The 21,935-nt window shown below is 43.3% G+C and overlaps 2 protein-coding genes across 2 annotated transcripts; one reads left to right on the top strand and one right to left on the bottom strand.

Annotated features, from left to right (window-relative positions):
* The first annotated feature begins 7,386 nt into the window (after window positions 1–7,386).
* Window positions 7,387–15,728, top strand: ptgr1.1 (prostaglandin reductase 1, tandem duplicate 1). The gene is made up of 9 exons (XM_042069794.1): window positions 7,387–7,509; window positions 8,110–8,234; window positions 8,306–8,351; window positions 8,682–8,741; window positions 9,852–10,019; window positions 11,245–11,518; window positions 12,146–12,251; window positions 12,420–12,538; window positions 14,236–15,728. The coding sequence occupies exons 1-9, from the start codon at window positions 7,493–7,495 to the stop codon at window positions 14,344–14,346; spliced, it is 1,026 nt and encodes a 341-aa protein (XP_041925728.1). The 5' UTR covers window positions 7,387–7,492; the 3' UTR covers window positions 14,347–15,728.
* Window positions 15,729–16,378: 650 nt separating this feature from the next.
* Window positions 16,379–20,871, bottom strand: LOC121689940 (serum amyloid P-component-like). The gene is made up of 4 exons (XM_042070197.1): window positions 20,729–20,871; window positions 18,830–18,880; window positions 18,240–18,625; window positions 16,379–17,274 (listed from the first exon to the last, which is right to left on the bottom strand). The coding sequence occupies exons 1-4, from the start codon at window positions 20,802–20,804 to the stop codon at window positions 16,963–16,965; spliced, it is 825 nt and encodes a 274-aa protein (XP_041926131.1). The 5' UTR covers window positions 20,805–20,871; the 3' UTR covers window positions 16,379–16,962.
* Window positions 20,872–21,935: the final 1,064 nt, after the last annotated feature.

The raw sequence follows: 21,935 nt of genomic DNA, 5'->3' as shown, positions 1-21,935 counted from the left end.
AAACTATGAAAAACTGTGATAAAACTTGTGACATAATACCATTTACAATCTCTGTTGCTAATGCCTTTGGTTTGAAATGACTCAACATAGGCTAGTTTACATTTATAATGATAAGAAGAAGGGATGCAATGGAATGAAAACAGTTAGTCACACTCTTCTGTGTTGTGTTAAAGCCCGTTCAACATCGCGTGTGTGAAGGGGGGGGGGGGGGGGGGTTGGTTGTATAACGGGTGCGTTTAAGCACCAGTGTCTGCACAAACTTGCTGTCGCTGCAGCGCGGTGCTGCGCTGCGCTGAGAAGCCGTGGAGATACTGCATCACTGCGACACTCTGGCCGCTGCCCTGTCTGCGAGCTCCCCCTTGAGGCTGATTAGAGAGGTGCGATCTCTTCGAGATGTACTTGCACAATCAAGATCAGCGTCACGTGTTATAAATAAAGACCAGACGGTAGACCGATGGATTAACTGTTGCTAGCAGTACATACCGTCAGCAGTTTAAATTGGAGAACTGGATTTCAATATTAGATGTGGCAAAAATGTCAAGAGAATGATGATTGAAGGACTAGTGCATAGGCCGCTCGATCAACTCTTTTTTGAGAGAGTGAGTCATGGTGATGGTGCAAATAAGTAACTGCAACAGTGCAAGAATAAAGTCTAGAGACCAGCATAAAATAAATATGGACATATAAGAGAATAATGTAGACAAGTAATATAAAAACTATCAGTGCAAGAATAGGTTGAAGTAATGGGTTACAGCCATTGGTCAAGTATTAAGTACGGCCACAATCCAGGCGAGGATTGGGAGGGAGGGAAGGGATATGCATATGAGCTATGTAAACAGTGTAGCAGTAAAACAGTAAGCTAGTGGACAGTACGTACACAAACATGGAGAAGGTGAAGATGCAGACAGACTATGCAGAGAAGTCTATCTCTCCTCTACCCTTAAGTGAAGCATTGAACAGTTCAATGGCCCTGGGGACAAATGACTTCCTCAGTCTGTCAGTTGTGCATGACAGTGAGCGAAGTCTCCAACTGATCAAGCTCTTCTGCTTTGTAATAGTGCTGTGGAGTGGATGACATTCTCAGGAAGTACAGCCTGCTCTGCCCTTTCTTGCAGAGTGCTGACCAGTCCAGTTTATTGTCCAGGTGTAAGCCCAGATACTTGTACGTAGGTAGGTGTAGGTGTTTACCACCTCCACGTTGACCCCATCAATGGAGACTGGTAGCAGAGCGGGCTCGTGGACTCGACTCTGGGTGAGTAGAAGACTCCTGCTCCCATTGGGTGTAAGAAGAAGCCTAGCCTGCATCACCAGAACCGACTTGAGCTCAGAGCAATAACTGGGCTATATGTAAAAACTGAACTCACATTTAAAACATCAAATTGGTTCAGCATTGAATTTTAATCAAGTCAAGTCAAGTCACTTTTATTTATATAGCACGTTTAAATACAACAGGAGTTGACCCAAAGTGCTTTACATGGCAAAAGAGAGGTTGGGCAAGATAGTTAATACATAGAAAGGGGCCAGGAATACACAGGTCTGATCAGGCGCGTAGCAAGCGTGGGGGATGTGGGTATTATAACGTACACACTTTTGCTGGAACACGATTCTATCCCCCACACTTTTTGTCAGATTAAAATGAAAGTAAAATATGGAAATAAGCGCTGCCGTAAAGAGTTGGAACCGTATCTACCATAACGCACACACAGAGAGACACAAATAGGTCTGTTGATTTGATTGAACGGTCATCCAGCTAATCACATCAAGTTAGCCATTGAAGAACCAGAGCCGCTCTGATCAAATTCAGTGTGCGTCTTTCAAGGCTGTGCTGCTGCTTGGGTCTGCATTATAACGTCTGCAGTGAGCAGATTTCAGGTAGAATTGAAATGATAATTGTTACCGCATTAAGCTAATTTAGTAAACCAAAATTCACTGTCTGACTGACAGTTTTTGTCACAATGTGGAAATGCAGGGAGTCAAAGTGAAAGCGGGAGTGCGCGCACCAAGGCACTTGTTGTTTCTGCATAAAGACCTTTGGCTACTGTTCTCAGAGCATTATGCTTTCTCTGTCATTATGCTTTTCTATGATCTGCAGCTTTTCTCAAACTATGGGCCTCCTCAACAATTAACCTACTGGTCCACGTAGCCGCGAAATTAAGTTATGCCAGGTGCTTCACACGTCTGATCATTTGCAGCAAGATTGAATGGTATGGAACCGCGGACTGAAAAAAAAGGCTACATGTTTCCCCAATCAGAAATAGGCTACTTATTAATTTAGTGTCATCAACTATATAGACATATAGCCCAGTCAGTACACATACGTCTCCAAGGCGCAAGATCTGAACAGCTTAATTACATCGCAGCTTAATTACATAACGTTCCATTTAGAATAGGCTACCTTATTTGACCTGATCTTACAAACGTCGGCGGCATTTCACTGTCAATGTGTGTCGTAGTGCTACATCTACTGGAGATCTTAACGTCTTAAATACGATCGAGTTCCATTTAGAACATCTTATTTTGATCTTACAAACGGCGGCGTGAAGACACATTTGAGTTCAACATCTGAGAACAAAGATTTCCAGCATGTAGAACTCAAATAGAATGAGCGCTTATGAGCGCTCGTACAATGTGTGCGTCCCAGCAAGTAAAAATGGAGATAACGTGGGCTAGAAGCAATAGTTTGGCTTCCTGTAACTATCAATGAAAAAGCATCGAAACTCCTCCCAAACTGCATTAAAATGGTGTGTTTAGCAATCAGAATTTTAAAAAATGTACGGGGGAGAAACTCCCGGACACCAATATAGTCCGCACCCCTCTTAGAAAATACTTACAACGTCCCTGTAGGGAGTTATTTATAATTTGGTCAGATTGTTTCATTTTCCTATCCCACAACCCCCACACTTTTAAAAAGCTTGATACGCCTCTGGGTCTGATGCATACAATGCAGGTAGGCCTAATGCATAAAATGAGTAAGAAGGAAAACAAGGAGTAATACAGTATTACTGGAGTAGAATTAAGAAGTAGTAGGCCTACAATTTCAACAAGGATTTGATCAATAAATAGGTAAAATTAAATATAAATATGATATAAAGTAGGAAAATAGAGTAAAACAGGTAAAATAGAGTAAGAGGAAAATAAAAGTAGTAGAAATTCAAACAAAGTTAAAAGCAATGAATAATTACAATTAAATAAAAAGAAAGAAAGAAAGAGGTAGATAAGATAAAGTAAAACAGTTAAAAAAGAGTGAGCAGTGGGGAATGGAGGGGGGCGGGTGTTAAGGGTTAATCAAATGTTCCCCCATTATGTTGAGCTTCAGAAGGACTGAAAGACCAAGGAGAAAAAGAGAGTGTTGAGGCCAGAGGCTGGAGGCAGGAAGGAGGAGGCCGAGCAAGAAGCCCGTCTCTGGAGTGCCACAGAGAATTACAAAGGCTCCATCCCCTTTTCAGGTGGCAAGGAACAGCACACCCACCCACCTACCCACATAAACACGCACGCACGCAAACACACAGACACACACGCACAGTACACACAGGCATGCACACAATCAAACACACGCACACACACATAAACACGCGCTCACTCATGCGCACATGCGCACACACATAAAAAACACATGCGCACACACATAAAAAACTCTCTCTCTCACACACACACACACACCCCATTAACCCCACACACACACTCACAAGCGAACACACACACACACACAAACAGAAGCACACATATACACAAAAACACACACTATGCAGACACTCATTTAGATACACAGAATTGCAAGAGTAAGGGACAGGTTTCTAAATTAACACCCGCCAACCCGCCAAATGCGGGTTAAAATTCATTTTGGCGGGTGTTAATAAAAACTTACTAGCCGGTGTTTGGCCGGTGATGCATGAGGCATTACATGCATGATACATAAGGCTCTGTTCTCGGCCATATATCCCCCTGACAGTACTTACATTTCCCATGACCACTGTGCCGTAATGCTACGTCAGCTGCACGCAGTTTGCAGTGAACCCAACGCGAGAGTAGCCTGACGAGCCAAACCCACATTAAAATGTAGGGTCTGGAAACTCACCGTTCGCAGTGCTCAGTCCGAGGGGCGGGATAATCAGTTGTCTTTCAAATTCCCTCTGCACGCAATAGGACAGCGGCAGCGCTATGAGTCCCATGCGTTTCCCACCAGCGGAGCTAGTTGGCTAGTTCAAACGTTTTCCAACTAAATAAAGGCTTAACTCACAAGCACACAAGCAATTAGAAGAACGAACGGAGCCAGAGCAGGGAGCATAGACTGAAAGAGGAGGGAGTTAGCCAGTAAAGTAAAGTAAAAAGTACCTAACACATGTACATAACACAAATACATAATGCATTACAAAATATTAACGCAATAAACGCATTGTGTTTACCTATTTCCTTTGTGGGGGGCTGATGTCATGGAGGCCGCAAAACCTGAAGCAGCAAGATCGTTTATTTTATTGTCTATGGAGTTAGCTGAAGATGGAACGTGAGGAGCTTGTAGGCAGTTTCAGTTTTAAAAAGGTAGCCTGATCAGTTATCACCACCACCACACGCATCACACACTGTGTGTAGGGCACCAAGAGACAGAGGAGGGACCAACATATTTAGCCAATAAATAGTAGCTGTACTGCAAACCGTTTTTTCACTCTTGTTAGAGAAAGTATACAATGTCAACATGCACCAACAGCATGTTACATAAAGATGATACTTTTCGGGTCCTCTCTATAAAGATCCAACTTGAACATAGGCCCTGTACTCTATTTAATTGAGAACGTGTCTGAGTGCGCATGGAGAGGGAGAGAAAACGAGTGGCACGTTCTAGCTGGCTTGTTATCGTTGATGATAATTGATATCTCCTTTTTATTAAGTTAAGATTAAACTAAATGCGGCAGTGGTTGGGACAGACTTATGGGGGCGAGAATAGGAATGAAGCAGGGGATGAGTAGGCTAACCTGACCCTAGCCAGATGAATTTCGCTCCGCCTAGCTCCACTCATCCATCTGGAACCGATCCATTGAAGTGTTGCTTTAGAAGGCTGGGCCTAATCAAAAAATGCTTGCATATGATTGAATAAGCCACTTGTCCGTCATCTATTGATGTGCTACTTCAACCACTCACATCGAAGCCAACCCGTGACGCTAATAACAGTCTCACAGTCTACGCCAGGGGTCCCCAACCTTTTATGTACCATGGACCGGTTTGATTCCTATTTTTTTTTCGCGGACCGGCGCGGGGGGGGGGGGGTCCATGTTCCATATGTGTTGTGCATGCATTACTTGAAAAGAACTAGCTCCAGTTATGTATGAACAGTGAAGGTAACGATCTCTTGTGAAAAACGGGAACTTGAAGAAGTGAAAATTGAACAATATGAACTATGAATATTGAACAACTTGAAGCTAAAGTGTGAACATGCTTAACAAAATATGGGAACAAAACATGGGAACTAAACGTGCATTACGAATATAATCAGTGTGAGCCCTGCTTGTTTCCCTGCAACAAGAAGCTTCCATCTGGGGGTGATGGAAGACAGTGATACCCTCAGTGTGTTTGAAATGTCCAGTCGATTGCGCAATTTGGTCTTAGTTGCAGTCATTGCCGAAAACCCGGCCTCGCATAGATACGTGGTGGGAAACGTTTTCAGCGATTTTACGGCTATCTCGGGATATTCTGCTTTGGTTTTGATCCAAAAACCCGCCAGAGAGGTTTCCTTATACACACTCTTAAGACCACCGTCATTTGCAATTTCGATCAACTGCTCTTCCTCCTGCGCTGACAAGTTAGGACTATTCGGGATATTGACAAATGGGTTGCAGACCCACTCATTGGTTTGCCGTGGATCTTTGGAGGATGGGAAGTAACGCTCAAACTCATTTGAAAACGCAACAAGGTGATCGCGCACCAGCTGCGAGAGAAAGGGCCCTGCCTCAGTCTCTCCCAAAACCCCCACTACTGTTTGGAACATATCAAATACACCCCGGTCCACTCGTTGTCCCCACAAATCAAGCTTGCTTTAAATGCAGCGACTTTATCTGCCAGTTTAAAGACAGTCGTCATTCTCCCCTGGAGTGACAGGTTGAGGTCATTAAGCAACCCGAATATGTCACACAGGTAAGCGAGTTTTGACACCCAGTCCTCATCACTAAAATGTGCAGCTAACGGTGACTTTTTTTCTGTAAGAAATCTCTGCAGCGGCTCTCGCAACTCAAACACTCTGGCCAGTGACCTGCTAAAGATGCTTGTTTTTTGTTGCTCATTCTAGCAGTTTAGCTAACTTCGTGTGACACTACCGTTCGCCAAGAACTGATCAAGTGAAGTGAGCTGACCTGAGGCTGCGCAGCGCTGAAGGCAATATGTAAAAGTGTTGAAGGCGGGACAGACAGACGTAAGAAAATAGACCTTGCAAAATGCAAACATGCGTGCAATCAAACAACTGCATATAGACCTTTGCCATGTAAAAACGTGACATTATTGCGAATTAAATTTAGTTTAGTTCGCATGCATTTTTTTTAAACTCATGTCGTAGGCTACGGCCCGGTTAGGAATGTCCTGCGGCCGGCCCGGTGGTTGACTGCTGGTCTACGCTATGTTACATCTATGAAACTCCCGCCCTGCGTCCTGATTGGCTGAACCATAAAGTCGGTTGCAGAAATCACTCTCAATGGAAGAGGTCCCAGATGGATGTGAGTGAAGCTAGGCGGAGCTAAGCGGAACGAAATTCATCTGGCTAGGGTCAGGTTAGGGAATGAGGATATCGACAGAGAAATAGATAGAGATCCCAAACATGAAATGAAGTGTTTGCACTTTCTGTGTATATTTTGTGGTATGTATTCATGCCAACAATGTTAATAAAATGACCAAATGCATTCAGTGACACTCATCTCATAAACTCATAATTATATTTTCACCGGGAAAAAATTGGCTAATTGAAATTCTGATTGGCTAACTTTAGAAAGTTAACAGCCACATTGGCTGGTGATCAAAAAGATTAATTTAGAACCCTGGTAGGGGATGGAATAGGAGATGGAGATAAATTGACAATCGCGATTTAATTTTGCGAAGAGAATGTGCAGGTCATATTTTGTACCACTTTGCGGTAGGCCTACATCTAGTTTCAGAAAGTTTAATCGGCCTACTTTTTCAAAACTGCAGCCAAAATCTTTGCTTTTGGTCAACATATCTTGCACAATAGTTGCAGAGATCTAAGTTAGAACACCTTTGTCATAAGAGTCGTGATCACATAATACTTGTACTGAACTGACGACGGTAGCCTACTGTGGTAGCGGTGTAGGTAAACAGATGTTGCGTTTGACTGTTGATTTTCTTTTTTCATTCGTAGGAAGCCAATCAGAGAGCAGAGGCTCGGTGAACGCTGGAGTTTTCAGCCAATCAGCGAAGCGACAGGGAGTGACCGTCGGTCTGCTAACTTTCCTACTTGGTGCATGCATTTTGAAGTGTCGGCTGATAGTGCTATCATTTCATGGAAAACGACGCAAGGTACTGCTTCTCTTCAACGTTACGATACTTATTGCTACGTTTGCTACGTATTCAAGAGGTCTTGGGTGTGAAATGGATTAGAAATGTTAAGTAATGTGCAGTTACTCGAGCTGGACTCCATGGCTATAAGACAAAGTATTGTGGCGGGCGCCAAATCGTTAGCACCTGAGTCCTTCCTGTGTAATGTTAACGTTACTTCATGCGTTTTCTAACGTTATCCAGATCAAAAGCCTGACAATAATAACGTTAAATGTCTACATTCGTTGCTTTCATGAAAGTGTGCAGTGCATGGGTTGATAGACTGTATAGTCTATTGTCCAGGTGGTAACATCAATGTACGTGAATTTGATACGTGAATCTATGATCAGGGTCAATAGTAGGCTAGATTGTGGTTAGGAGGACGGGTAACATACAAACGCAGAGATAGACATGTGGATTTTTGAATACAAATTGTGATCTCCGCAATCTTGTTGTTATTGTAGCTAACTCTAAATCAGGTAGTGGTTTTCGGCTTGCTGTATGCACTGCAAGTGTACTGACAGTCCAGATAGTGGTTTCTTTACCATCAACAGCCTAGATATCTTGTTGCTCTCTTGTCAGTGTAACCAAGCAGAGAACCATGGTTCAAGCAAAAGTATGGATCCTCCGCAAGCACTTCGATGGCTTCCCTAAAGAAAGCGACTTTGAGCTAAAAGTGGAGCAGCTGCCTGAACCCAGAGATGGAGGTGAGTGAGCTACTGTAATAGACTGCCAATAAACTGCATAGGTCTGTGTGTAATTGGGTTTTCCTTTGCAGAGATTCTCTTGGAGGCTGTTTTTCTCAGTGTGGATCCTTACATGAGGTAAGGTTGTCAGTATTTACGCATCAACCATTGTGTAGTAGATGCAGGGAGGTGACATGCATTGCACTGATATTATTTTGACTGTTTTACAGGTAGTGCTTTAAGAGAATGCCCATAGTGTGGACACACTTGTTCATTGTGTTCTCCTATGAGACATAGAAATGGTGTTTTTATGGCTATTTTGTGTGTAATAATCTATTCTTCAAATCTATTTTTGAAATGAGAGATGCAAGATGTGCATGACCAGGTATGGACTGAAGGGAAAGGAAAGGAAGAAAAGGGATAGAAAGAGGTGGAATAAACTCTCTGTCTGTCTGTCTGTTTCTTCAGGCCTTTCAGTCGCGTGCGGATGAAGGAGGGAGATGTGATGATTGGAACTCAAGTGGCCAAGTAGGAAACACACACACGCACACACACGCACAAATCCTGAGCCGAGTGTTTCTTGTTTTCAGTATGTTGATGGGTCAGAATTCAAACGAGCATCTGTGTGTCATTACCAGCCCCGACGTCACAGAGTTGAGTTTGTTTGGCAGTGAGATCAGAGTGGTTCTGCCAGTCAGTCACACCCCAGTGGAGTGTGGTTGATGTGCGGTAACCAAGATGTTGCAGTTGTTTATTTGTGACAAAAGAAAAGGGGAAAAACATTTCTCAGAACCTCCCTCACACCTGCAGTTTCTTGGGGAAATCACTGGGTGGGTGGAACTTCAAAACGATGCCATATGCTGTTGATGGTGCTCCTTTAATGAACTGAAGCTTTTGAGCCCTATCTGCCCAGGCCCTACATCCTATTTGTTAGAGAAGATGTCAACACCATATTTCATGTAATACTGCCATTGTAAGATTGGGAAAAAAGACACAGTGTTTTTGTAATTTGTGGCAAACTGACGAACAAATGATCAACATATGTTCATCAGCTCAGAAGAAGCAGAACTCGCTGAGATTGTGACTGGTATTTTGCACTATAGAGTTCATAAAACACTTTGTACGGCCCAATGAACAGTTCCAGCTCAGCCATACTAGATGATCTTTCTGTCTTCCTTCCTTCTATCTTCCTTTCTAAACTCGGCTAAACTGCTCATTTTAGTTCAACTCATCATTGTCAGGATCATACAGTTGAGCCAATGAAAAATGCATTAGCTCTAGAGTCTAGAGCTCGGATTCTATTCGCTATGTATGTCACAGGCTGTCTTTGACCACCTCTCTCTCTCTTAAGCTTATTGAGTATCTAATGACTGGGTATAAGAAGGTTGATGATTTGTTTCAGACACTCTTGTATGAATAACATAGCTTGTTTAGGACAGAGCTGGCTGTAAGAGCAGATCATATTCTCAGCTCCACCTTCTTTTTGAATTTCCTCATGGGGATCAATAAAGTATCTGTCTGTCTGATCTGATCTGATCTTGTTGTGTCCTTCAGCTACTGCTCTTCCCTTGTCCTGTCATTTGATCTCATTCAAAATATGTGTGTCTAGTAATGCGGTCGTCTCTGCCTTTTGTGTAGGGTGGTGCAGAGCAGGAATCCCTCATTCCCGGTGGACTCTCACGTGGTCAGTCGATCGGGCTGGAGAACCCACACTGTGTCCGATGGCACGGGCGTCAAACTCCTGTTCTCCGATTGGCCAGCTGATGTGCCACTCTCTCTGGCACTGGGTGCCATTGGTATGCCTGGGTAAGACTGACATAAAACAAACAAGATTATTTGTTGGGGGGGGGGGGCTTTTGTCTGTAATAGAGATAGAACAGTAGAGAACAAAAGAAAGCAAGTGGAAGAGAGAGATGGGAGTAGGATCAGAACCAACCAAGCATACATCCATTCAGTCGCACATCAGCACGTGCCTTCACCCAGAACACCTGAAATCGAACTGAATCGGAGCATGCACAGAGCAATGTTTTGAAAAATATCTATGTCTGTTCTCACGTTGATTATAGTGGAAGTGTATTGTTGGGGCATACTTTCTGCCAACGTTCCTGTTTTGGTGCATGTTAAAGGTAGCCCAGCTATAATGATCATGAGTCTACAGTCGTCCGCATTAAAAGGGCAGTTCTTTGGATAGTTTGTGAATGATGATGATTGAATCACTTGCACCACGAGCACCTCGTTAAATAGCACTATTCATTACTGAGTTTCCCCTCTTTACCAAGGGAGTAAGGATGTTTTTTTTTTTTCAGTGCTTGATTTTGTAATTGAATGTGGTCAGTGCATAAGTAATGCAGTGGATGACGTGCAATGGAAACAATTAGCACTTTATGAGACAAAGCAGGCCCGAACTTTCACAATCGTTTAGATCAATTTTTGGGAACCACAGATCTGTGTGTGTGTGTGCGTGTGTTTGTGTGTGACAGAGAGAAATAGAGAGTTCACATATGGCCTGCAGATGTTGCAGCAGAGTTAAATGAACTGTCTGCGATGAAAGATTGCATGAACCTGAGTCAGAGATAAGAGGTCTGTGTTTAGTTTCCTGTCAGCCGTAGAAAAAGCACTGCGCCTTCCTGGCTCTGATGTTGCTCATCAATCAGTGCATCTGACCCAGGCAAGCCACCATTAGCACCTGGCAGTGATGGGGCTGTTTATTGTGACTGTAAATCGAGTGCTTTGGTATTAGCAAGACTATGATGAATGGAGTTGTGCATAAACAGATGTTAAGTCAACGCTGGGTGGTGCATCCATTTTTAAGTTATTATGTAGGAATTCATTTGTTAGTGTTCTCTTTGGTGGAGGATTTTTTAAAAACTGTATGGCTTTGTGAAATATGAGTGTGCATGTAGTGAATGTTGTTATTTGTGTGTCCTTGTGAAATATGAGTGTGCATGTAGTGAATGCGTGTGTCTCAGAAGTGTTCAAAAGAGGAAATGTGAGGATGGTCATGATGACTCGTGTACATGTCACTCACCAGGCTCACTGCCTTATATGGTCTGGAGGAGGTGTGTGAGCTCAAGGCCGGTGAGACGGTATTGGTCAATGCAGCGGCAGGTGCGGTGGGAACAGTGGTGGGGCAGATTGCCAAGCTGAAGGGCTGCCGTGTGATTGGCTCGGCCGGGAGTGACGCCAAGGTGGCCTACCTGCAGGAGCTGAGCTTTGACGTGGCCTTCAACTACAAGACGGTTCCCTCGCTGGAGCAGGCCCTTAGGGAGGCTTCGCCGGAGGGATACGACTGCTTCTTTGAGAATGTGAGTGTGTGTGTGTGCATGACTCAATAGGGCCGTGTGTCTGTGTGTGTCTGTGTGTGTGTGTGTGTGTGTGTGTGTGTGTGTGTGTGTGTGTGTGTGTGTGTGTGTGTGTGTGTGTGCATGACTCTATAGGGCTGTGTCTGTGTGTGTGTGTGCTAGTGTCTGTGTGTGTGTATCTGTGAGTGTGCATGTGTGTATGGCTGTGTGGGTGCGTGCGCATTTGAGTGAGTGAGTGGGATTGCGTGAGTGTGTACCTGTGTGCATGTAAGCTTCAACAAACCAGATATCAGTGGAAACCACCACAGTTTGGTTTGGAATGTAAATTGAGGTTCCCTTGCTTAATCAGAAACATGGTTGCAAGCCTACTGTGTGTCTGCGTGTGTGTGTGTGTGTGTGTGTGTGTGTGTGTGTGTGTGTGTGTGTGTGTGGTATGCATACCATACCTTTACTGGTCCGTGACAATAACCTCACTGGGTTCAATTAGAGTCTGACATTCTAATCCAGCTAAGAACCTCAGTTTATTGCTTAAGAGGCAGGTGTGTGTGTGTGTGTACACATGATGAGAAAGTTGTTTTTTTTCTGTGTGTTGACTGTGTGTTGTGTGTGTGTGTGTGTGTGTGTATGTAGGTTGGCGGTGCTTTCTCCATTGCGGCCCTTCCCCTGATGAAGCCGATGGGTCGCATCGCTGTGTGTGGAGCCATCTCTACTTACAACGACAGCGCTCCACAGTCAGGTTTGCCTGCTTAATCATTCTCTCTCTCTCTTTCTTTCTTTCTTTCTTTCTTTCTTTCTTTCTTTCTTTCTTTCTTTCTCTCTCTCTCTCTCTCTCTCTCTCTCTGCCTCCCTCATCTTCTCCCTCTGTGTGTGTGTGTGTGTGTGTGTGTGTGTGTGTGTGTGACAGGACCATTCCCGCACCTGACAATGATCATGAACCAGATCCGTATGGAGGGCTTCATGGTGGCCCGCTGGGAGCACAAGAATGAGGAGTCGCTGCGTCGCCTGCTCGCCTGGAAACAAGAGGCAAGTCATCTGTCCACTACACCGAGCGCAGGCGTCTGTCCACTACACCGAGTGCAGGCGTCTGTCCAATGGGGTTATCCGTGGCGCAGTGGTCTGTACACTACACCGAGCGCAGGCGTCTGTCCACTACACCGAGCGCAGGCGTCTGTCCAGTGGGGTTATCCGTGGTGCAGTGGTCTGTCCACTACACCGAGCGCAGGCGTCTGTCCACTACACCGAGCGCAGGCGTCTGTCCAGTGGGGTTATCCATGGCGCAGGGGTAGTCCAGTGCCCAGGGGACCGTCCAGTGGGGCATACGCACTGCTCTCACATCTGGTGTGGCCTGCTCCATTGATTATAGTGGAAGCTAATTATTGCATCATACGCTCCGCAAACGTCCCAATTCAGTTGGGCTTTCAGTCCGACCCCAAGGCAACACCAAGGCCACTATTCATACCAGTTTGAAGAACTGCCGTGGCTATTACTACGTTATAGGAACCATTATTTCACTTCTTATCTAAGGTCCTTGAGAATGGCAGTGTGCGTTCCATTCAGTCTTAACCGATTGAGGTGTTTCCTGTGTTAAGTGGTGACTGATGGTATGCAGAGTGCCTTGCGGCTGCTCGCCAGCGTGTCTGTCAGGGTTGGCCGTCTCCACAGGATGTTTTGATGGCTCTGTTGTGTACGCGTCTGTCACGTCTGACCACAGAGGCTTCACTGAAAGTTCCGTCTCATTTGCCATCAGGGTGCCTCTGCTTTGGCTGGTGACTGTCTGGCTTAGTTTTAAGGGACAGTGAGGCAGAGGTCAGATTTTAAGGGTGTGTTAAGGGAGAGTAAGCCTGCTATTGTTATACGTGCCTGTGTCTGTCTGTCTCTGTGTGTGTGTGTGTGCATGTGTGCGTGTGTGCGTGCGTGCGTGTGTGTGTGTGTGCGTGTGTGTGTGTGTGTGAGTGCACAGTTGGTGTTGAACTTCTTGGCAGGAAACAGGAAAACCTCTTGCACAATTGTCTCAACTGTCTGTCTGACTGTCTGTCTGTCTGTCTGTCTGTCTGTCTCTCACTCACTCACTCTCTTTTTTGTTCTGCTGCTTCACTAGATGTTTTTTATTGATATGTTAACTCAACAAGTAATCAAACTGTAAACGGTATCTAAACGGTACCCCTTGGGTGTTCTTGAAGAAACATGTTCAGCTGGAATTGTTTGTGACTTGCTTCAAGCCACTTTGATTCCCATTTACGGCGTGCACACACACCGAACGGACCGCTAGTGGAGCAATTCAGTGTATTTGAAAGAAAATGTACTGGATTAGAATCACAGACTGCTCCTTTAACATTGTGACTACAGACTGGTTACTAGAGTAAACAACTTTTCAGAAATGAGACGAGGAACACGTTTCTGATCAGCTCACACAGCCAGGGGAGCTAGGAAACCACTAATATGTTCTAGTGTCTTTAGTAAGCACACCCCATGTACATGTAGTAAACACATCTCTCTCCTCTTCCTTCTCTCCACCTCTTCTTTTCCCCTGGCTCCCTGCATCCCCTCTTCTTCTTCACCTCCTCTCTGATTCTGTTTCGTCCCTTGTCCTTTCCTTATATTACTGTCCTTCCACCTCATCTCCTGATATCTGTTTTTTTCTTCCTCCTCTTCCTCATTATGCCACCTTTCTTCTGTCCTCTCTCTCCCCCTCTCTCTCTCTCTTTCTTTCACCCTCTCAGGGGAAGTTGAAGTGTCCGGAGCACGTGACCAGTGGCTTTGAGAACATGCCGGCTGCCTTCATGGGCATGCTCCGTGGGGAGAACCTTGGCAAAGCCATCATCAAGGCCTGAGATGCCCCATCCCCGCCACCCAGAGCTCTACCCTACCACTGCCCTGCCTGGGTGACGGAGAGCGTTCACAACCAATCAGAGGCTTTGAAACTTCAATGCAGCCAAACCTATGTTGGGCCATTTTGACCAATGAAACCTCCCACCACCCTCAGCTGAAGCAGAAGCCCCTCCCATGCTATGTCCCAGCCAGTCACAATCAGCGGAAAGAAGGCCTGTATGTGAAGGCCAGCTGCTGTCTGTGTGCGGGTTGACTATGGTACGCCTAGAAGGAACTGGTTTCCATGCCAACCACACACCTCAATTACTGATTTATTATCATCATTGTCCTCATCAACAGTTTGTTTGGTGTGTGTGTATGTGTGTGTGTGTGTGTGTGTGTGTGTGTCTGAAAAATACCTTGAAACTGTGGACTTCCAGTTAGGTGCTGTAGAGGTATTACCCAGTCAAAATGTAAACAAAGACGATGTGTTCTTACTAATGCACTATGAGTTGCAAATGACAAGTGAAAAAATAGCCCACCATTTTCAAATATCCACATCATACTAAGCAAATACTAAACTCTCTCTAAGCTCTCAAACAACGTGCTTTGCAAAAGCAATTACAGTAATGCTTAGTGGTGGAACAGTGTCAGAAGTATTGCGATGCTCCCATAAGTCACATGCTTCACAAATGCTAAGTATTTTCTATTTGAGAAGGCTGCATGTCTTTGACAACTGTTTTGCAAAACACATTACATCTGTGTGAGATTTGTGTTTGCATGGTGTCCATATTAAAACAGAGGGGTATATACTATGAAGAGAGATTAGTGGTCTGTTGGGCCAAAAGCCAGAGGTGTGTTCATATTTTGCAACCATGCAGAGGCAAATGTTAATGGCCTGTGTTTTCTTTGAACTTTTATATTTGAACATTTTTGTGTAAACAAAAATTATGAGCAATAAGGCAGCAATCACCTCATACCACTTGCTTCGTTGTACACTCGAGTTACCAGGATTGTAAAACACATCTTGTTTATTTACAGTGCTTTGGCAGGATAATGACTCCGTATCCATGCACATTAACAGTAGATTTCCAGTCGCTTACAACTCAGTGCTGCCATCTAGTGTTGTTTATCTGTATGCCCTTCAGTAACTTGCAGTTCAGTTCAAACAAGTCTTAACTCTCACTTGAAGTAGCATTAATAATGTAACATAAACCATTTTTAGAGTTTTTCTGATTGACCTAAAGTACTGGTAGAGTTTAAGCTGATGCAAATAAGACAAAGTAAGGGAGTGTATTTGTTTCCATTCAGTGAAAAACCTCTGAATGCCCTAGTGGTTCAGAGTGACACTAAAGTGCCTCCTGGTTTTTTGGAAAATAAAAAGATTTTTCTGGCTTTTGGTAAATGGTGTTTTTTGTTTTGTTTGTGACTGTTTGAGGTTTTACTTTAACACATGTCTAATTGTCACTGTTTAGGACAAGTTGTGTTGAGTGATTAGACTTGTCAAGAGTGATTAGACTTGACTTGTGTGTGAGGAGGGCAACAATTAACCAATAACATTTATGAATGTGTCAAAATAGAGCAATGACTTTAACCATTTGGAATCAGTGTTCTTCCTGTTGGTCTAAAATAGCTGCCTGGAGCTCTTAAGCAGACATAATTGTCCAGTAGGAAAGATTGGCTACTAAATAGATTCTTGGTGTTTTTGTATGTCCAACTCACTCTTTAACTTGAATATAATGTGAAAGTCCCTAAATAACTCAGGAGTGCAAACAGGCCATTTTTAAGCTGCTGTTATTTAGACAGTCAACCAACCTGCTTTAAAAGTGAAATACTGTAGGTAAACGTTGGCCTACATTCCCCTGAATAATACCATAGACATATCTCTAGATGTGTTTTGTGTTGATATCATTGATAAACTATTATATAAATGAGGTTAAAAAAATAACTTGACATGTAAAATAGAATTAATCTTAAGTAGGCCTTTTGTTTTAAAGTACTTTTTTGTTTTACCTTTACCTACCAGGGATGAAATCACATTGAGACAACACTGACTGAAGGATGAGTGGTACAGTTTTAATGAATTTAATTAATACATGTCTTAAAATCGATTAATGAGATGAAGAGCTTTGAAGAGAAGTGTTTCTGCAGCTTGTTACGTGCAGCTGGGGCACTGTACCTAAAAGCTGCCTTGCCATATTCAGATCTTACTGAGGGACCACTGTATAGGCCTACAGTACATTCTCCAAGTAGGAAAGATTGGCTACTTGAGCATATTGTGCCCAGTCTTACTAGTTGTTAAGGATGCAAATTCATCTTATCTTGTACACAAAGATCAACCAGTGCATTAGTCTTTGAGTTGAGTACATGTAACTGGCAAGAGTTATAAATCTCAGTGTAGAAAGATACACAGGATCTAATGACTGCAACACTTATCTTTGAGGTCTTCCACATTACAAGTGCATAATTAGCATTCACTATGAAGAGGAGATGCTGAATTTGACATCACAGTAACTGAATCATTGTTATCAATGTATTTAATCAAGTAGGCTATTTAAATATGGCCACGGAAGCGTCCACATCGATTGTTCCTTCCTGACGTGCCTGCCTCTTCCGACAGTGCTGCTGCGGCCCCCTCTTTACTGGCTGGCCCCTCCTGGACTACCGTTACACGGCTGCCCATGTTTCCGCTGCTTCCGCCGCCGCCGCTGCTGCCCAGACTGTCCTTCCTCAGCGGGCCCCCTCTGCATGGGGTAGGCATCCTCCAGGACCACGTAGCTTCGGGAGGTGTAGCTGATGTCCCGCCAGCTCAGCAGGTTTCCAGGGGAATAGCACTGGCCCTTGAGGTAGGCGCGTAGGCTGGAGAAGGGGAGGGCCTTGTCCCACACGTGAATGTCAGTCACCTGACCTTCGAACCCTGATAGGGTCACCACAGGCGTGCCATAACATTTCTGCAAGGCAAAGGCAGCTGATATCACCATGACTAATGTAAATAACAATGCAGACTGCACTGTCTAGAGGAGGGATGAATGATTGCTATAGCGATGTTGGTTGATGGTATTCTAGTGCAGTGTTTTTCAACCTTTTTTGTGCCACGGCACACTTTTGACACTTAAAATGTCCCACGGCACACTAACATCCTGTGTGAAGAAAAAATAAACATACCATAGCCTAAAACTTCAAATAATACACAGATATGGCCTTATTATGGCTTCTATGCAAGACCTGCTCAATAAAACAAGGGCCCTCTGTTTCATTTGTAGGTGACTATATCTAATTAAATAGTTGTTATGAACTGGATATGTGATGATTCTGTGAATACTGGATATGGGGCCCCCGTTGTACAATGCCTGTATACCACAAATAGTGCAATCATACAATCAATGAGAGCATGTGGTTATAAATTCTTTGATGCAACAGTTGCTTTACTGGACATTTGGGTAATTTTCTGCGGCACACCTGATGATCTCTCACGGCACACTAGTGTGCCCCGGCACAGTGGTTGATAAAACACTGTTCTAGTGAATCACTAAACTCCAACTCCATGTTGCACAGGGTCAACATGGATGTGGAGTGTAGTGATTCACTTAACTACCGTCAACCAACATCGCTATAGCAATCATTTGATTGTTGTAAAAGTCTGAAACAGACTGAAACCTGAAAACAGTGAATATACTTTCTGTTCTTTTTCCTTCTTCAGTTACACAAATAGGGGAATGTTTTCTAGATGATGATAGTGATGATTTTTTATTTTTTTTTAGTGATGATTTGCATCCCCAACAGTGCACCAGTGTGAGTGTGTGTGTGAGTAAGAGAGAAAGTAGTAAGTGTGTGTGGGAGGAGTTTGTGTATGTGTGAGAAAGAGGGACTCTATGAAGTATGTGTGTGTGTGTGTGTGTCTGTGTGTGTTTCTCACCTGACTCCTCCCCATGCATTTCCTGACACTCATCTTCCCGTCCTTCCACATCTGGGTCATGCCTGTGGCAGAGTCCCAGGTGGCACACAGGCTGGTCCAGGGAAAGGAACTTTTCACAAACATGGGCACCACTGGGCTGAATAATTTTGATTCGCCTCCGCTCACCAGCAGCTCGTACTTGAAAGACAAAGCCCTCAGAGTGAAAATGACACTGTTGTTCATCGTCATGGTGAGTATGGTGACAGGTCTATTGTACTGTGACATGGTTTCCGCAATCATGCGGAAGCAGACTGTGAACCCGTAGATGTCTTGGTCCTGGGGGGTACCTGGAACACTGAATGTGACAACACTATTGGGCATCATGCTGAACATGCGGCCCTGCAAGTCTGTGGACAGAAACACACAAACACACACACAAAGATGTATCCATGCATTCACACATTAACAACTATTATACACAAAAATAACATAGTTACATACTTATATAACACATCTCACATACACACTCTTTGGAATTGTGAGGTCTGACATGAGAGACATGTCATGCACATGCAAAAAACATACACTTGTTTGTGTGCGTGTGTGTTTACCATTGCGTGGGCTTGATGTCCAAAGTGTGGTGGACCGTTCTGTGTTTGAACCTAGAGAACAAAGTGAGTGGTATCACAGTAAGACTAATACATAATATTACTCTCTGAGAAGCGCCCTATGCAATCAACCACCACTATAATTAATTTAATAAACATGTATTTAAATAAAGAAAGTTAGAGTAAGCCTAGATGACCATGGAATTGGTCATTCGTTACTCTCTGCGGGTCCACATTATATGGCGGTATTATATAGGGGCAATGGTAGTGTAGTGGCTAAGGAGCTGGGCTAGCATGTAGTAGCTTGAAAAGTTGGGTTTAATACCCGGCGTACACCGTTATGCCCTTGAGCAAGACACTTAACCCCAAGTTGCTTCGAGGACAATGGCCCTTGTAATATAATTTTGTAATGTTGGATAAAAATGTCTGCTAAATGAATAAATGTAAAATGTAAATGTGGGTTGAATACAGCTGAGCTTCTGGCCATTGTCTAAATGCTTGACAGTATGTCAGATGAGGACCTGACTGATTTGAGCGTCATTCCGTGTCATATCAGACCATAACCAGGAAAATGGTTGCTGCAACATCTCAAATTTTGCGCAATGTTTGTCTACGGAATGCCTGATCTTGGAGGCCATGTTTGGGCATTAATTTCTTGATAAGTATTATTCCGAGCCTGCCCAAACTTTGTAGGGTAGAAGACAGACATGGTCTCGGTATGACTGGACCGTTAAAATGTTGTACTGCAGGTCCATTAGTTATATGAGGCCCTAGATATGGAAAAAAGTGCAAGACTGGTGATATTGAGGGTCTTGTAAAATAACTTTTTGTATCCACATGGCAGGTGGCACCAATCATTATTTTATCTTTATTAATGTTGAGCCAATATTTGAGTTCTCTGCAGCAAATGTAACAAGTAGGAACATGAAAATCAACGTGGGAATAACTCAGTTTATAGTTATTTTGTATATAAGTGTATAAGTGCCAATGATGTACCATGTTTAATTCATACATAAATACACTTACTTGGTTACATTGTATACCTATGGGGTTTTATTCTTGGCCCTGAAGCAAAACAATGATTTTGAGTCAATGTATTTATCTATGGTACAACATTTTCAAGTGCCTACTAGCTACCTCACATGCCATTTTAACCCTATGAAAATTACCAAATTAACTTATCTGATTTGACACGGAATGACCCTTGAAGATATGTCAGGACACTACAAATATTTCTGACATTCATAAGATTGCAATTGTATCCAATAAGGTCAACTAGCTAAATCAATTATCTGTAAGTAGTAAGCTTAGTTGGAACTGGAGGCCAGTTTTCTTTAGTTTATTTCATCCTCATCTCTCCTAGCCTGTGTGAACTCAGCCGAACCTGTGGCTGAACCCGTCACTCACAGGTTTGTCTGGGGTTCAGGTTCACCCAAGCCACACCTCTCGATCATCTTCCTCATGTTTATGTTTCCTGTTTCCAACATTCTCCAGTGGATAGGAACATGACAGACTAAGCTACTTGGGCTTTAGAAACAGAAATTCCTCCTTCTGTTAGTGTAAAGTAACAATATGATCACATTGTTATGATTTTTTATTTAATTATTTGCAGGGGCCTTGATACCATGGTGTGAATATGTTTGAGTGTGGATGATTGACTTACCAGGCCCATCTGTGAGATAATTCAGTTATTTTATTCAAATTCAAAATGCAGGTATTCACAACAAAGCAGATAGCTTATGTAATGTTAATATATATATATATATATATATATGCACCTCCAAATGGGTGGTGACGTACGTATGTGACGCGAGTTTGTGTGAAAGAATCAGCTATTAAGGAATGACAAGGCCTACCCATCCTTTTTAAACTAATGCAAATAGATACCAAAAGCAAACATACCTGTCACCGTGCGAGTATGGGCCCCTGTTGGTACGGCTAGTATGTACACCAGTCCTAAGACCAGTGAGAGAGCCATCGTTGCTGTCTGCGGTCAAAAATGAACTTCCTGAACAAACATCTGTCGTGCACCTTCAAATAGTAGGCAGAACTTTGCCCAAGATTCAAAATGTGCTTGAGTTAAGTTTCGATTCCACTTTAAATATTGCAATTTTACACCGCCAGGGGGCAGTGTTGAAGGCATTTCCGAGATGACACAGGCGAACAGGCAGCCTCTAGATATTTTTTACTTGTGACTCTATTGTCGAATCCTTTGATAAATTATGTATTTTATTAAATTAATCAGTAGATATTGCACTTGAGATCAGTAGATATTTTTTCATGGGTGGCGTCATATGAAAGAGGGGTGTCTCTAGTATCGAAATATAGCCTAGGTGTAATTTCCCACGGCAAATTAGTTTTGAGCGATAGACCAATTTCAGTGCTGAAAATATGGCCAGAAGGGAATAATGACTTTTAATTTGAAATCAGTGCTCATTGGAATTATTGTTATCCATAGACTGTAAAAGGGTGTTATCATCAAGAGTCTCTAGTATCCATATATGGTGGAATTCCTCTGTCAAATTGATTGTGAGCAATAGGGACCAATTTCAGTGCTGAAAGGTTTCATACAGAGAGGGTTAAAGCGGAGCTAGTAATCAAGGATCTTTGTTTCATAGTCTACTATATGTTGCCATGGCGCCGCCGCGTTCGGACGCCTTTTTGGTTGCTCCGCCTAATTTGTGCTTACTCTTTTACCTTTTATTAACCCCTAATTTTTTGCACTTTTTCACTGCACTGATTACGTATGATGGCGTTACACTCAGAAACATCGGAAATGAATTGCCTTTTTTGTTTCGGGATGTTTTAATCGACGATTCTACCTGGCTGACTGAGGGCTAGTCCACACGTACGAAACCGATCTTTTTTTCCTCCGTCTTCCCTGAAACAGCATCAAGAATATTTGCGTCCAAACGGATCCATCTCAACACGACTCAACACGTTACTTCATACCCCAGGCCTATAGGTGGCACTGTTTCTTTACAGAAATTGACCAAAGTTTGTGCTTTACAAACAGACAGAATAAGCTATGACAAAATGGCTAGTGCAAGGAAACCAGAATTGTTTGTGTGGACTGATGGTGAACTGTCAACTGTAGTCAACTGTAAAA

The sequence above is a fragment of the Alosa sapidissima genome, chromosome 18 (genome assembly GCF_018492685.1).
Source record: "Alosa sapidissima isolate fAloSap1 chromosome 18, fAloSap1.pri, whole genome shotgun sequence".
In the NCBI taxonomy this organism is placed as follows: domain Eukaryota; kingdom Metazoa; phylum Chordata; class Actinopteri; order Clupeiformes; family Clupeidae; genus Alosa; species Alosa sapidissima.
This window is presented reverse-complemented; position numbering and strand designations above follow the sequence as displayed.

What these genes read in the sequence shown, in the direction of transcription:
- ptgr1.1 (XM_042069794.1), top strand. An exon ending in GCCTGAACCCAGAGATGGAG is followed by an intron (nt 8,235 to 8,305) that starts GTGAGTGAGCTA and finishes TTTCCTTTGCAG; the next exon opens with AGATTCTCTTGGAGGCTGTT. An exon ending in GGTGCCATTGGTATGCCTGG is followed by an intron (nt 10,020 to 11,244) that starts GTAAGACTGACA and finishes GTCACTCACCAG; the next exon opens with GCTCACTGCCTTATATGGTC.
- LOC121689940 (XM_042070197.1), bottom strand. Translation starts at nt 20,804, where the DNA reads ATGGCTCTCTCACTGGTCTTAGGACTGGTGTACATACTAGCCGTACCA. An exon ending in CCATACTCGCACGGTGACAG is followed by an intron (nt 18,881 to 20,728) that starts GTATGTTTGCTT and finishes TTTGTTCTCTAG; the next exon opens with GTTCAAACACAGAACGGTCC. An exon ending in AATGCATGGGGAGGAGTCAG is followed by an intron (nt 17,275 to 18,239) that starts GTGAGAAACACA and finishes TTTGCCTTGCAG; the next exon opens with AAATGTTATGGCACGCCTGT.